Source organism: Aptenodytes forsteri, unplaced genomic scaffold (assembly GCF_000699145.1).
Source record: "Aptenodytes forsteri isolate BGI_AS27 unplaced genomic scaffold, ASM69914v1 Scaffold295, whole genome shotgun sequence".
NCBI lineage: Eukaryota > Metazoa > Chordata > Aves > Sphenisciformes > Spheniscidae > Aptenodytes > Aptenodytes forsteri.
The window spans coordinates 1-15,877 of record NW_008795861.1 but is presented as its reverse complement, the minus strand read 5'-3'; the positions used below and the strand labels follow the sequence as shown (position 1 = coordinate 15,877).

Below are 15,877 nucleotides of genomic sequence, written 5' to 3'. Positions count from 1 at the left end.
AATGGCCTTCGCGGCAGGAACAACCCCTCTCGTGGGCCCTGAAGCCATCCAGCCCCCTGCCCTGGGAGCCTGAGGGCAGCCCCACATCACCCAGGCTCTGAAGGCAGGGAAGAGGAGGAGCAGCCAGGGGCACCCGTGGGGCAGATGGGAGAGGAAGGTGCCTGGTGCCATGGGGCAGCCACGAGGGAGGACCTGGGCTGAGGTCAAGGGAGACACGAGGAAGGAGCCCTGGCTGAATGCTTCGCGCCTTTGGGGGAAGAGGCTGGGTTGAAGAAGCAGCTTCTGGGGCTCGTCAGCTCCAGGGCTCAGAAATGGGGCTGCCAACCCAGCTGGCCAGCCTAGGGCCATGGGGCGCTGCCTGCCTCCCCTCACCTCCCTCCCAGCCCCATTCTGTTCTCACAGACACTTTCCCAGCACACTCCAGCTCTGGGAGATGTTGGTGGAGCAGGTTTGCTTGCTCCTTCAGCCCCTGAAGCAGAGGTGATGCTCTGCAGCCCTGCCTGGGTGCTGCAGGTGCTGGGCATGGCTTCTGAGCTGCTGGCTCTAAACTTGTGCAGCTTTTTATTTTTCTAATACAGCTTTTGAAAATAATGGGATGAGCAGAAAATCCACTGGGGGCTCAAGACAAGCCCTCAACGCCTTGCTCACAACTGTTTCTCCTGAACCAGCCCCACCATCTAACAAGAGCTTGTTTGTCTGTTTCTTGTAGCAATGTGGACACGGAGAAATTGTGTGGTAAGTATTCCTGCCTCAGAGGGCTTTCTCTCTCGAGGGTCTGTGGTGGGGCTTTGTACATGTCTGACCTGGGCAGGGCTGGGCGGTCAAGTGGCACTGACAGCCCCTGTGCCTGAATCCCAGCAGAGAGGGCATCTGTGGTTTTCCTAAGGGGATGGGACATTTTGTCCCTGGGGATATGAAAGGACTTTTCATTTCAGTCCGGGTGGGAGCGTGACTCTGGAGAGGGACACGAATGCCCCCCTGCAGCACTGGGCTGTGTGTGGGAAGCAGCAGGTGCAGGGAGGCAGGGGTGGAAGCACTCGGGAAGCTCACCGTGGTCTTCTCTTCTGCTTCAGATTATTTCTCGGCATATCTTGGAGAATATAGGAATGTGCTTTCCGCCCTGGAAGCCCTCAACTCTGCGGTCCTGGCAGCCATGGACAAAACCAAGCTGGTAAGGATGGAACCACGGGTGGGTGGCGGGGCAGGCGGGTGCATAACAGAAGCCATCGTGATCTTAGCTGCTTGCTTAGCATTAAATTTAGGTGTCAGAGGTAGCAAATGTGGTACCTCCCAGATCAGCGGGGTTGCCTGTGTGTGCTTCGGTTGTCTCCATGTGCAGTGAGTGCCACAGCAGCACAGCCTGCAGCATGCCTGGAGGAGGGGGAGCCGAGCAGGAGGGGGAGAAGGGTAGGGCTAGTGCCCTTGTGCTCTGGAGATGTCTTCGGGCTCTCCTTCCTCATAGGGCTCTGGCAGCAGTTGTTTCAACAGCTCCTTGCAGACCACTTGCAGGGTCCTGCCTGGGGACACTGTTTCTGGGAGCATTGCTGATAACCTATGTATTGCATCTCTGAGCCAAAGCAAGGTCTTTTCCACAAAGCAGTGTGGTGCGAAATGGGGACTCTGGGGTCAAGCCTGCTCTGGACTGACCCCAGCAGCTTGTGCTCAGCACAGCCTGTGCTCACAGCGACAAAAATTGGCAGGAGTTGCTGTGGTGGGAAGGCTGCTTTGGGAAACGGCGAGGCGCTTGGGAGAAGGTAGGAAAGGGTGAAGTTCATTGACTCCTAGCCTTGTGCCGAGTTCATCCCTGCGGTGAATTCTCTCCCTCTCCCTGCAGCTTGTACCGATGGGAGGCAGATCGGAGGCTGCTAATTAGGGCAAGCAGCCTCCTGCTTTGTGAGCTCCCCTGCCTCTGCGTTGGAGGGCAGCGGTCTGCAGTGCGCAGCGTCACGGCCTAAATACAGCCATGAAAAAGCAGTGGCCAGTACTGGAAGGCACCCTCTTCGGGGACTAGCAGCCCCCTTTTGCATCCAAAATGTATTAAATGGTTTAGCCGTGTGCTTGGGGCTGATGCTGTTTTACAGCCACGGGAAGGGCTGGCCCTTTCTTTCCCTTTGATGTGGCGGTTCGAAGCTCGGTAAGAAGCAGATGAAGGGCATCATCCACGTGCACACTGTCCACTGACCTACCGGCCAGGCAGAGAAGCAAAGGGGGACCGGTCCTGCTGTCAGCTTTGCAGTCATCAAAGTGGTGTTTGTGCCTCTGTAGTGTCAGTCATGATCTTGCTCTCTCTTTGAGTTTCCCTCTGGCCAGATCCAGCCTCAGCAGTGTCTCCCTGTACATTGGGAAATTTCATGCCAGGAGAGGGAATCACTTGAAAACGCACTGGGAGAGGGAATCACTTGAAAATGCATTTTCTCTTTGGTTCAGCTGCTTGGCCCCCTTCACAGTTATTAAATGCAAGTCCAGAGGGAGGTAATGAATCCTCCTCAGAGAGCAATGCTTTATTTCAGTTCTTTTCTGTTTTGGTTTTTTTTGGTAATGAATTTGTATATTCATGTATTTCTCCAAAGGACAGCGCAATTACTGTCTGCTTCACGGTGTTGGTACGATGTGTTCATTCACTTAATAGTTTCTGGTGCCACAGGTGTTCCCTGGAAAAGAGAAGCAGGTTTTCCCTGTTGAAACAGATTTTTATGGACTCACTTTTCCACTTGTGTTTGGATCTGCCCGGAGCCAGGGGGCCAGGGCACCCCGATGTTCACAGCACTGCCATCACCCGGGCAAGGTCTGCGCTGATCCGGGTGCTCTGATCCCAGCACTGAGCTCCTGGGTGCCCCGATGCAGATACTGACCCTCCCGGGAAGCATCTCCCTGTGCTTCCCTGGTCTGCTGGGCGCTGCGCTGGGGAGAAGGCAGGAGAGGGCAATGCTCCAACCCTGTGGTCAGGGCTCTTGCAGAGTTGTGGGAAATCTGCTGCTGCTAGAGGCTTGCAGGGATGGTAAATACTGGGTTCTCACCTGCTGTGACCTGAATATATTCCCGTGTTTGTATTGCCAGAATGGGAATCGATTTTGGGTTATTACAGGATTAGTAGGTTTATTAGGTTGGATTTTAGGCAAAGCTCACACCTCTCTGAGCCAGGGGAGGGGGCAGAGAACAGAGATTTTCCATATTACACATCTGCCCCTCATTTCTGTTGATTCAAACACCTCTAATGCCACCTTGGCTGAGGACAGAGAGCCCCAGTTTGGCAGAGACCACCCTCCTGGAAGAGCCAAATGAAACTTCATCCTGGGGAGCTGCTTTTGCTGGAGATGCAGCTGTGCTGTCTGCTGAGCAAACTGGAAGAGACCTGCCTGCTCCAACGGCCCTCACCGTAAAGCTGTGCTTCCAGAACAGGGCTGTGGGGTCAACAGATGTTGGGGGATCTTAAGTCCCTGCCCATTTTTCCCCAGGCTATATTTAAGAGAGCTTCACGTGACTGCCGAGGAGGCAGTGATACCCGGACCAGCTAGAAAAAGAAGAAGGGGATCTCTGACTTGAGCTGGGTCTCACCAGTTGTCTTAGTTAGGGCATGGTCCATCTCCAGTAGTTCCTTACTTCTGCTGCCACAGGATTGCTCACCCCTGCATCCTCCAGGTACTTACCCCACAGCTGTAAAAAGGCTCATGAAAATACGAGCCCACTTTACAAGTAGGAAAACAGACAGAGAGCACGGGCTGCTTTGTTAGCACAACAAAAGCAGAGCCAGGGAGATGTGCTAGGCTTGCTCAGACCATGCCAGGGCGATGAGCTGCAGGGAGGAGAGAGAGGGAAATGAGGAAACCAAAGCTCGGAGGGAATATGCCGCGGCTCTGTGTTTGGGAGCTGTGATTTGAAGCAGTGCCGCCAAAAGCCTTTTTGGTATCGAGGATTCCCACCTCCGCGTGTGCTGTCACGGTCGTTGCGGGCCAGGGTGCCCGGACTGGATCAATGGCATGTCTCAGTGGCTGTCTCCTTGCTGGCAGGCTCCTCGATCTGCTGCCTGCCGCACGTTGTCGACTGCAGGATAAACACTGCGATAAAGCATGGGAAACGCAAGCCGGGTTTGTCCTTCTCGCTGTGTAAGTGACTGTAATTACTGTAGGAAATAGTGTATGTGTGGGCAGCAAACCTGCTCGTGGTCTTTGTTATGGATCCACAGGTTGGCAGGACGAAACCAAATCATTAGGGGTTCCTACGTTCCCATCCTTCCTCACTGGGTTGGTAGAAACATGGTGAAGAAAAGATGCCTTTTCAAGAAAAGAGGGTTTTTCTCCAAATTCCGTCATTCCCACTTATATTTGTAAAATATAACTGGTGATAGCTATGCTGCAGTATACTAAATACAGCTTATCCCGTGGCTAAACTTTGCATTTGCAATATAATAGCGTCAGAGTAAGAAGTGAACTGTGGAAACACCTTGGGAAACGGTCTGATATTTCTCACAGGGGACCTGTATGCTGAAATCTTTCCATTCTCCATTTTGCAAACACTGCAAACTAATCTATAAATACCTCTCCAAGTCAGGCGCTCTTATTTCTCCTTTGGCAGGAATTATGCAATCACCTGTTCCACTCTGTCCCGAGCTTAACTATCATCATAAGAAACTAATAAAACCTCTCAAAAGCAGAATTACAGCAGTTCTTGGCAACTTTGGGATTTTCATCTGGGTCAAGGGAGCTGAAATACTAGTCCACGACCCAAAAGCCTTGTCTCATGCTTGCTGAGTTATTTCCTCTCTCCTTTGGCAGGAATTATGCAATCACCTGTTCCACTCTGTCCCGAGCTTAACTATCATCATAAGAAACTAATAAAACCTCTCAAAAGCAGAATTACAGCAGTTCTTGGCAACTTTGGGATTTTCATCTGGGTCAAGGGAGCTGAAATACTAGTCCACGACCCAAAAGCCTTGTCTCATGCTTGCTGAGTTACTTCCTCCGTGACTCCTTTCCATGAGTCTTTGCTATGAGCAGAAAATGATGTGCTCAGTGAAGACAGAGCACGTTTTTATTGAGCCTCTATTTACAGAGGGGTTGAACTGCGTGGTGCAACACCTGACAAGAGGGTTTCGCTTGTTTGCCCCCAAGTGAGGAGTGTGAGGCGGGCCGGGCAGCTGAACCAAAGAGAAGGTGTATTTTCAATTGATTCCCTCCCCTGGCATTTTTCCAAGTCAATGCAGAAGGGTGAAACAGCATTCGGGGCTCTCTTGAGAGATGGTTATTTCCATCCTTCTCTCCGGCGCATTCCCCTGGGTGTGCTGTGTTTGACGAGGCGAGAGACGGGAGGCAGCTGGCTCGTCATGTGCAATGCTCACACGAAATACTGACGTGTCCGCATGGGATCCTGCTTTGCCCTTGCAAGGTGGGCTGGGGCGTGCTGGGACCAGGAGGGTGGGGACCCCTCTGCACAGTGAGCTTCAGAGCCGAGTCCCCTCCGAGCACGGCGTGCCTCGGGCTGGTAGTTGGGTTTTGAGGCGTGGCACCCCAGGTTGGTGCCTGTGCCTGCGTGTTTGGGGTGCAAGGACTGCACTGGGGCGAGCTGTGGGGCTCAGGGCAGGCTGAACGTGCCCCCCCCAGCCCTGACATGGTGTCGGTGGGAGCAGCTGCCTGCTCCTGCGATAAAACTCCAACCACCGACATCATCCACAGAGGACATCAGGATTAGGCCATCCTCAGGATGAAAGTTGAGAGGATGGGGAGTGCTGGGAGGCTGGCTTGACGCCGGGGCTTCTCCCAGCACCTGGCCCTTTGAAGGGGAGTGATGTGGCTGGGGAGAAGCATCCGGCCCCCGTGCAAGGGGAAGCGTCCATATGCCAAGGCTGTGGGGGCCACAGCCGGCCCTGGCGGGGGGCTGGGGAGGATGCATCGGAGATGGGAGTGCACCTCATTAAGCGGGTCCACGCGGCTGCGGAGGCTGCTTGCTGTGGGAAGTGCCCTCTGTGCAGAAAGAGGGGTGACAGCGTTTGGATTTGGACCAACTCCCGAAATGAAACAGACTGTGCCCGGCCATGCGGTGGGTGAATAACGTATCCCTTCCGCTGCGCCCCGGTGGGGACTCAGGCAATTAGTATTCTTCACCTGTCTTTCTCAGGCTTGTCATGGGGAGGTTTGGGTGTCGGTCATTCCCCTGTAAGCAGGGGATGCGTGTCTGGGCTGGTGGGAGCTGAGCAAGCACAGAGGAGCGGCGCTGGTGGGGATTTCGGTGCCTGCACCCCTTGGGAGTGAGGGGGTGAAGGAGTGGGCAGGGGGGGCGGCAGGGTCCCTGCCTGGGGTCCCCAGCCCCATGCTCTCCATCCTCTGGGGCCGTGGGGAGGGAAGGCTTGTGGGAGCAGGTGGGATGCTTGGCTGGGGAAAGCCCGGAGATGCAGAGCTGGAGCTCAGCTTCCCGTGGCCACATCGGATCGGCTTTGCTGCCATCCTCTTCCTCTGGCAGAGAAATGAGGTTCATTTTCAAGCATGGATGAAAACCCACTGGCAGCACAGCCGCTGGGCGGAGGGCTCTGCTCGCCCAAGCTGGTGGGGGGTGTGGGGAGTGGCTGTGGCCGTCCTTTGCCCACTCCAGCACAAGCCCAGGGCAGTGCTCGGTAGATGAGCATCCTCTCCACTTACCTCCCCCTCCTAGCCAGCTGCAGGTGTGCCAGCAGCCCCAGGCGGACGCAGCTCTGGGATGGGGCTGGTGGCTCGGCTGTGGCGCAGATGAACCAGAAAACCATGTGGGGCTCAGGACCCTCCCCGCTGCCCCCCCTCCTCAACAGATTTTTTGACACCAGCATCAGAAGGGTTATGTCCCCATGCTTTTGTGCAGAGCTTCTGGAATTCAGGATCCTCAGTTCTCCTGTGTGTTGGAGAGAAACACAGTAGGAATTGGAGATATTTGACCTGAGTAATGTGGTAGCATTGCTGGACTCTATTTTGGACATGAAAGAGGGAGTTCACGGTGCTCGGGGGGGGTGAAGGCAGCCTGGCTCCTGGTCTGTGCTGCAGCCTTGGGGGCGCATGAGGACACCACGGGGAAGGCAGAGGTGACTCTGGTCCAGTCTGTCTCCTCATCTTGTCAAGGAAAGGGCTTGACCTCTCCTGGTGGATGCTCCTGTGGAGCAACCAGCCCACCTGCGTTATGTGGAGACTCCTTCCTTGACCTCCCACTGCCAGTCCAGTCTCTCTTAATGCTCACGGTGATGTCCCGTGGTTTCTGTGTCCCTTGAGGAGCTGGGCACGGGGGCTGGCCATGGGGAAAGGAGTCTGCTATGACAGCTGGGCAGTGCTTCCCAGTTGCTTCTCCCATGCAACCTCTGATCCTTTTCTAATCGTCTGCTAAGCCGAGTCAGTTCACTAAAGCAGCAGCAAAGCCAGGTGAGTGCTTTTCTGCCTGTTCAGTGAGCTGAATCGGCTCCCTGAAGCACCAAATGACCTTTATACCAAAATTACAAAGAGCGAATTCAGTTCCCTGGTTTTCACCAGCTCATCCTCCGTACCCAGTGCTGAGCCGCTTCAGTGCCAAGATCAGAAATCACCTCCCATAGTAAAGTTGCTGCAGTGCAGGCGCTGTGTGGACCTTCTCCTCCTCAGTTTGTTCCTCCCACCCCTGTGGCTCCCCGTGGACCTCGGGGGTCCTGCTGCACTGACTGCTGGAAGGAGCTTTCCTGCCTGCTGGAGCAGCTCCCTTCCCCATTCCGGCAGCTGCAGGCAGTGCGTTCAAAAAGGACAGCTTTGCTGCAGTGCTCTAGATGTGCACAGCCTCCAGCCTGGAGCGCTGGGGCTCGGCTGTCGACTGGCTATACCCACACAGTCGGCATGTCCTGAATTCACAGCACAAGCCACGGTTGTGTTGTCAGCCTGATCGGACACATGCTTATTAGAGTGATGGCGGATAGGCACAGAAATAACCCGGAGCGTAAATGAAAAGCAGTTTACTTCTTTCAGAGTGTTTGAATTGACTTCACACTCCTACAGCAGCGCAGGAGCTGGCCCTTGGTCACCACCACTGCCGCAGCTCTGCCCTGAGCAAGGCGGTGTTTCGGAGACCCTCCTCCTGCAGCAGGAGCTATGCCCCGCCAGTGGGATGCTTTGAATGCATGGTCGTCGTCTGCCTACTGGAATATCTTGTGGACGTACCCAGCACCATGCTCCTGGTACTTGCCCTTTGACATCCACGCGTGCTGGAAGGATGTGAGCGATGCTGCCATCGAGCCCCCCGCCCAGGCTGCTGTGCCCCTCTCTGGGCTTGCCAGGACCTGAATCTGGCAGCCTGTGCTGTGGAACAGGGCGTTCAACTCTAAGCAGATCCTCTCGGGAAAGCCAGGAAACATCGAGGAGCCGCCTGACAGCACAATGTTACCTACTGTGTCCCTCCTGGCATGGTCGGGTACTTTCTGGAGGCTCTGCAAGGCCAAGTGGTGGAGCCCTGGGGAGCTTTGGTGGAGTAGCTTTGGTTGGAAGAGCGGCTCCGGGCAGCAGAACCGTTCCTTGTCCAGGGTTATCCAGTGCCCGTCAGGGGCCTGAAATCTGGCTGGATGATGGTAACCTTGGTTGTGGAGGTCTCCTTCGTAGTCCATGGAGACATAACAGCATTGCTTCTTCAGCTGAATCGCTGTCGTCTTCTTCAAGGCCTTCAGCACTGAGGGCTCGTTGGGGCTCTCCATCAGCAGGCTGTGCAGGTAGCTGGAGAGGAAGCCACCAGCCACCCCGAGGCGGTAGGTGGCCTCCCTCCAGGTCTGGCCCAGGCAGACAGAGGTGACATGGGACACTCCTGCCCCAACCTCCAGGGCAAGACCGGTCACTCTGCCGTAGGCACAGAGGGAGAGAAACCCGGTGTTAGCGATGTGCAGGGCTGGCACCCCGAAGCTCTCGAAAAGCACCTCCGCCAGCTTTTCCCTGTTGGTGGAGGGGCAAGAAGGGCAGTCGGCCACGAGCACAGGCTGTTCTTCTGGGAGGACTTTCAGGCCACAGAAGAAGAGGTGGCCCCACAGGTTTTCCATGCCGTCCCAGTCCTCAATGATGCCGTGCTTGAGTGGGTAAGTCCTGGGTGCTACAGCGAAGCGCTCCATGCTTTCAGCAGTAGTGGGATGCCGCTGGGTCTCCCACGTTGTGCCTGTGCTGCAGGGATGCAGCGACACAGTCCTTAGCACAAACTTGGGCTTCTTCTGGCCTGCAAAGCCTGCCCGGGTGAAGCTGCTGCCATTGTCTATGATGACTGCAGGCTTTGGCATGACTGGCACCCCTGAGGGACGCTGGGCTGGGAGGAAGAGACTCACCCTGCAGTGGAACAAGAGAAGTCTCGTGTGGGCAAACCAGGCCAGGTACCTGCTCTGCAAGGGAGACTGCAGCTCAGCCCCAGCGGAGGACAACTGTGCCTGCCCTAGAAGTGTTTGTCTCTGGGTTTGTGCCTCAGCCTTTCCTCCTGTATCCTTGCTCCCTGCCTCGCTGAGCATCCTTCCTTGGGTACCTCGTCTCCATCCCTGGGGGCTGGAGATTTGCCCCAGGCCCTTGGGTCATCTAACAGTGCAAGGACAAAACTCCAGGTGGTTTTAAGGAAGCAAGTGAAAACTGGACAGGAAAGTAGTGTGATTGGACCAGGCTGCAGGGAATGGTGCTGCCAGCAGAACCCATAGCACGTGGAAAGGAGCCATGCTCTGGGCTGCGGCTGTTCATTGCACCTAGATTTTTGCCCAAGAGGATCTGTGGTCACAGCTGGCAAAGGAAGGAAGGAGTTTGGGGTGCCTCTGTGTGTGTCCAGGCACTTCCCCAGCTCTCCAGGCTTCTCAGACCTGCTCCTGGGGCGTGGCGTGCATCTTGACCTACTGTTTGGGTGCCCTCTGGGCCAGCTTGCCTTCTTGCCAGGATGCACGGTGACCCCTTCATTCTCCCCAGCGCTTCCTGCATGCCCCCCAGACCCGCCTCTACATGCCCCCAGCACTAACACCCGTGGTGTGCACATTGCATGTCAGACCAGGGAGGAGAGTGGTGGGGAAAGGGCACACAGCCCTGCGTTCCTGCTGGACACCCCTCCGGCACCGTAGGGCAGATTGGCCGGGACTTGCAGCCAGACGCAGCCATCCTCCCGGCAGCTGTCACTCGTGCTCTGTGGGTGACGTGGGGCTGGGATGTGGGGCGGCCCTCGCACAAGAGCAAGTCAGCAGGAAGAGCTGTGAGCAGGCGTGCGTTAGAAATTCAGCAGGGATCTCTTCCCGTTGGAGCTGAGAGGCTCGGCGCTGTCCTCCCGGGGAGAGAGGGCGCGAAACCAGCCCACTGCCCCATCCTGCCAGTGGTGGGGTGCTCCCTGGAAGGGGCTGCCTGTGCCCGGGGGGTTGCTGCGGGCTCTCCTTCGCTTGCCCCAAAGTCTCTGCCCCGCTAGCCTTGTCCCAAGAGCACTGGTGCAAGCGGAGCAGTGTGTGAACCGTTGGGTGCAGCAAGGGATGCTCTGCCTGCCCCAGAGCCCTCCCCGGAGCTGGGGGCTATTTCTGCAAGTGGCCTTTACCTTAGGGCTTGGGGGTGTCCATCTGTGGTCCCCCACGTCTCCCAGGGACTGTGCCAGCCGGGGGCTGTGGGTGCTGGGGCCGGGGTGGGGGGGTCACGCCATGTATTCCCTGCTGTGACCTCACAGGCGTGCAGCCAGAGGATGCTTTTGTCCTACAGTGTTGTCGTTTCCTACGATGCCTAAAAATATGGTTGGAATCTACCCCGTTGGGTTTATTTAAGGGCCAACCCCTTCCAGATGCAGCTCTGCTCCCCCCCGTGCAGAGCTGGGGGCATCCGACAGATCCTCTCCCTTTTCCCATAGAGGTATGAGACCTCCTCGAAGATGGAGCAGTTCCTGACCCGCTTCCTGCTGCGGGAAACCATGCACCAGCTGCAGTCCCTGCAGGCCTCACTGGAGTGTGCCGTGGACACCGTGGAGGAGCAGGCAGGACAGGAGAGGTAATGGGGTGGGAAATGCCCATCCTCCCCCTCTCCCCACCACCGCTCGTGGGGGTCACGGCATGGGGCAGGACTCCTGGGTTCCCCTGGGGGGCACATCTGGGAGCAGGATCTGCCCTTTCCAAGCCTCCTGTGAAGCTGACCCATATAGTGAACGACTCCAGCCCCACCTTTGCATTTTATTCTTTCAGAAAGGACATAAAGAAGTCTGAGACCTCGGTTGGCCTGAGGTCAGGGAGACGATGCGGGCGCAGAGGACAGAAGAACGTCTGTCTGTCTCCGACGGATCCCTATTCCGGGATGCTAACGACAGGTATCCACAGCCCGGCCGTCCCTCGGGTTGCTGTCTCTGCCCCTGCCCCACTGGAGCCTGGAGTGGGTGTGGGAGCAGCAGCATGGGACAGCGGGGGCTTGTCCAGGACAGAGCCTGGACCATTGCACCCAGACGCCAGCTGGACCTTCTGTGGGATGTTGTATCTCTTGAGTAGCGGGAAAAGTTTCAGGAGAAAACCAAATCAGTTTGTGGTTTAAATCAGAGGTCTTGAAGCTTTTGTGGTTTTCTGAGTCTTAAGCAAGCTTTTGCTGTGATAAAAGCAAGCTTTTTGGGTGATGACTCTCTGCCCTTCCCCACGCAGGCGTTTGTGTCGAAGACAACAGCCAGTGGATGGCACAGATCAACAGGCTCCAGCAGCTCATCGAGAAGCTGGAGTGCAAGGTGCGTGGCAGAGGGGAGGCAGGCTGGGGGTTGCACCGCACCTTGGGGCTGGCGCTGGGACCTCTCCCTGTGCCAACAGCCCTGGTATTTGGTCCTGGCATCATCCCAGAGCTGCACCCATTCACCAGATCCAGACTCACAAGGCTGCTCATCCCTTGCTGTCTCCAAAGTCCCCCTTCTCCCCTCAGCTCAGCTGACCCTCCCCTGGCTTCTCCGTGGTCCGTGCTGATCTGACAAGTCAGTCTGGACCTACTGAGCCCCACAGATGTGCAGGTCACGTCCCTTTTCTCCCCTGGGTACCTGAAGGAACGTCCCCAGAGCGGTACCCGTCTGTCACGCTGAGCTGGGCTGGGCTGTGGGTTACTGCCACGTTTTATCTTGTTGCAAAGTTCTCCCAGTAACGATTTTTCCTGTGGTGTTAAATGCAGAGCCCGCGCCTGGAGCCGCTGAAGGAGGAAGCGATGTGCAAAGGAAGAGATGCAGTAAGTCCCTGCTTGTTGTTTGCAGGTAACCCCGTAGTGTGCACAGATCCCCTCTCTCGCACACGCGTGTGCTCGCGCAGCCCCTGGGCCCCGAGACTGGAGTCACCTGGGTGAGCTGCTGGCTTTGGTCTGGCGGGGGGTCTGCTGCACGGCCATGTAGCGGATGGGAGTCAGAGCTGTGAGCTCGGCGTGGGACCATCCACAGGGCAAATGCAACTCCATCAGGTCCATGAAAGCCCAGGGCAGTGCCCACGGCCAGCCCAGAGGAAGGCAACACTCTGCTTGTGGGTGCCCAAATCCCCCAGGTTTGCTCCGAGCGCCTGCAGACCATGCAGAGCCCCAGTGGAGGGGTCCCGAGGCCCCTTTCTGCTGGGGGAAGGACACAGGGAACTGCAGCAGCCCCAAAGCAGGACCCCGCTACCGGGGGATGGAGCATCTCCTGTTGGTGCGGTCCTCGTTGTAAAGGCAACCTGCCCAGGTAGGAAGAAGCCACTTTATGTTGGCTTTGTCCCCAGCATTGTGGTGCCAGCCACTTCTTGCGGCTTCCCCTGTGGTGCTGTGCTTGCTCGGCACTGCCTTGTCCCGCAGCTGGGTGGGAGCAGGGAGGGCAAGAGGGGCAGATTAGTCCCTGATGCTGCTCGTCCGCTGTCCCTTCGCAGCACATCCTGGTGGCAAAGAGGCAGATCTCGGTGGCGACGAGCAGCATTGAGGAGTTTCGCCAGGCGTTCAGGTCCTACACGGAGGTCACCGCCGGGCAGAGCAGCTGCCTGCAGTAAGTGTGGCGGGTGGTGGGGCTGTTCGTGGCATGGCTCGCCCAGAAACAAGGGCTTTTAACACATCACCCTTGGGGGATAAAAGGGTTTTTTTGCAGAGTGTTTTGTGTGCCAGTCGGCGCATGGGTGGGCTTGGCATGCGGAGGTTTGACCTCGCAGAGAGGATGCGACAGTGTCACAGCTGCAGCGGTGTCTCTGCCTGTGGTACCGTCCCATCTCCTGCGGCAGGTTCCCCCAGCAAGAACCACTTGTCAGCGTCTGGCAAGGACGAGGCTGTTTTTTATGCTAGCACAAATGGCTGTGGCATGCACATGTAAGAGAAAGCGTGCATTCCTCCAGCACTGAAGGACTTGAAAGTAATGGAGAAAAAGTCAAGGGGAGAGCTCATGTCACGGCATTGCCTTATGTAAAGTGCGTGCAGCGCTGGTGGGAGGCGGCCGTGAACACCTGAAGCTAACCCCCACATGAGACCAAGGCTCTGCCCCCCAGCACTGCTCCGGAGCTCCAAACAGAGCTGAGGACGGAGCCCAGGTCTGGCTTCAGTGACACGCCGCTGCCAGCGTGTCCCTGGAGATTGCACAGCTGCTCTTTGAGAGGCGCTTTCCTTCTCCCATGGGAGATTGCAAGCCGCTTTCAGCGGGAAATGTTCGTGCTGTTCCCATTTAAAGTGTCATTTTTCAGCTCTTCAGTTCCAACAGCACAAAATTGCATTTTCAGTCCAAACAAAAGGAAGATACTTGTTTTGACACAAGTGGCAGAGAGAGTGGTATTTTTTTTCTTTGGAATTGATGGACTTTTCTGTCATGAGAACTATTAGTGTAGACAACTGGGTAGCGTTGCATGGGCAGGCTCTCCACGTGAGTGGAAAGCTGGAGCGAAGCCCAGGGAGACTCTGCTGTCCTGGTTCACGCCAGGGAATTGCAGAGCGTAGGGGGACGCAGCCTCCAAGCTGCCGGGGGACTTGCTTTGCTCTCCCCCCCAGGGCTTGGTCCCTTCCTGCAGCCCTTAGCAGCAGCTGGAAGAAACGTTCACCGTCAGCTGGAATTAATGATGCTGCAGCCGAGTGCAGATGGTTCCCCAGGCCCTGCACCCTGAGCTTTGCTCTCTTGCCTCCCTGTTGCTTCCCCCTCCATCTTCCCACGGACTGGAGAAAGCCCCAGCCTGTTCCTCCGGCAGGAGGAAGCGTGGGAAGCATCACCTGGCGAAACAGCATCACTTCGGGGGGCAGCACGCTGTGGTTTTATGCTGTGATCTCAGCTCCTTGCACTCGTGCCTCAGTTTCTCTCCGTGTGAGGGGCAAGGGATGACACACGCCTACTCCAAAGGACTGGGAGGATGAGCTCCTTCGTCAGGCTGTGTGCTGCAGTGCTAGGGACGCGCTAAGAAATACTTAATAAAACACTTAACACGCTGGTTTCTGGGTAGCAGCAAGGACCAGCTTAATAGCTGTAAAGCTCCTCTGCTGCCTGGCTGCAGGAACTGCGAAGCATGAAGGGTTTGGGTTCGGGATCCCCTGGAGCCATGTGCCGGCCCCAGCAGCCACAAATTGTGGATGCATCCAAACTGCTCTTTGGAAGCCTCGTGGTGAGGCTCGTGTGCAGACCTGTGCTGCTCGTTCCCGGTCCTGGCAGGACCGACGTGGCCGCACCGTGCCAGCTTGCCAGGCCCCGTCTCAGGGTCGCTCCTGTCCCCGCAGCGTGTCTGCCTGCAAGCTGACGGACGAGGCCTGCTTCATCCTTTACGAGTTCTGGCAGGACGTGACTTCGTGGAGAAGGTTGGAGACTTTCTGTGTGCGTGGCTGGGTCTGGATGCTCTGGGTGGGGGGGCTGAAGGGGTTTCCTCTCGGGGCTCCACCAGGAGGCTGCTGCTCCCCCTCCTTGCGCAGCCTGTCCTGCCGCTGACTGCTCAGCCCAGTGCACCCCTGGGGCCGTCTGCAGCGGAAGGGGATGAACACCCTGATAAAGGATTTGGGGAGCAGGGCAGGAGTGGATGTCCTGCTCCGGGCGGTGCAAAAGCAGCCCTGTCCCCTGTGCGTGGGCAGGGATCCCGGTGCACAGCCACTCTCCTGCAACCACGAGGCACGCACAAGCCCTGCACCCTCCTGACCCTGCACACCATTTTACAGCCACTTGCAGTCCAGCTGCAGCAAGACTTTCCAGCGGGCCATCATCAGCTTGCTGGAGTCCCCAGAGCTGCTGACCACCATGCTCTTCCCAGGTGAGGGGGCCGTGCGGCTGGCTTGGGGGGGGCTGCGGGATCCCCACAGTCCCACGTTCCTGCTCCGGGCGTTCTGCAGAGGGCAGGAGCAGTGCGGGGAACAGGTGCCTTGGCTCCCTCCAGAGCAGAAGATTGGCCTGGGGGTGACCTAAATTGCGTTTATCAAACCAGGGTGAGACCTGTTTCCTTGGCAGGTTTGGTTGTGTGTGCTGGCAGCGCTGCGGGGCCTCTCCCCTGCCTGGGGGATGCTCTCCAGCCGAGACAGCCAAGCAGCTGGGGGCACTTCCCGGGTAGCAGATAAGCTGAGCCCCATCTTGAACACGCCTGATGCCTCATTTTCTTTTTTAATTTTTTTTTTCACCTGAGCCCTGAACCTGCTCTGCGAAGCACTGGCCCTCCTGGGTCAGTCCCAGTGGCTGCCTCCAGGTTTACAGCTCAGTGGTGCTGAGGCAGGGGAGAGACCAGCTCAGGGAAAACGCACGTTCCCCACGGTACCGGTAGAAATCTGACCAAGACGTGAGGATCTGGGAGAGCTTGGTGACAGATAAGACCAAATTAAGCCCCAGTTTGCTATCACTTTCGGGTCTTGTACAGAATAACATGAAACACAGATTAATTTGGACTAAATTCCACACTGGTGGTGCTCCTCCTGACCTGCCAGTCCCGCTGACCACATTCCCAGTGCTCCCCTGCAGAAGTCACCGCAGCTCAAGCGGATCACCCATCTCCAGGCCATGCCATGGCCACGCTCCC

At 56.9% G+C, this 15,877-nt stretch overlaps 1 protein-coding gene across 1 annotated transcript in view; it reads left to right on the top strand.

The window, feature by feature from the left end:
* Positions 1 to 15,824, top strand: part of NECAB3 (N-terminal EF-hand calcium binding protein 3) — a 33,723-nt gene extending 17,899 nt beyond the window's left edge. The window contains exons 4-13 of the mRNA XM_009284015.2: positions 710 to 735; positions 1,074 to 1,171; positions 10,801 to 10,937; positions 11,129 to 11,250; positions 11,573 to 11,652; positions 12,081 to 12,134; positions 12,794 to 12,906; positions 14,604 to 14,681; positions 15,033 to 15,124; positions 15,491 to 15,824. Coding sequence (XP_009282290.1) covers positions 710 to 735; positions 1,074 to 1,171; positions 10,801 to 10,937; positions 11,129 to 11,250; positions 11,573 to 11,652; positions 12,081 to 12,134; positions 12,794 to 12,906; positions 14,604 to 14,681; positions 15,033 to 15,124; positions 15,491 to 15,633 — 943 coding nt within the window. The 3' untranslated portion in view covers positions 15,634 to 15,824. The remainder of the gene's footprint in view (positions 1 to 709; positions 736 to 1,073; positions 1,172 to 10,800; positions 10,938 to 11,128; positions 11,251 to 11,572; positions 11,653 to 12,080; positions 12,135 to 12,793; positions 12,907 to 14,603; positions 14,682 to 15,032; positions 15,125 to 15,490) is intronic.
* The last annotated feature ends 53 nt before the right edge of the window (positions 15,825 to 15,877 follow it).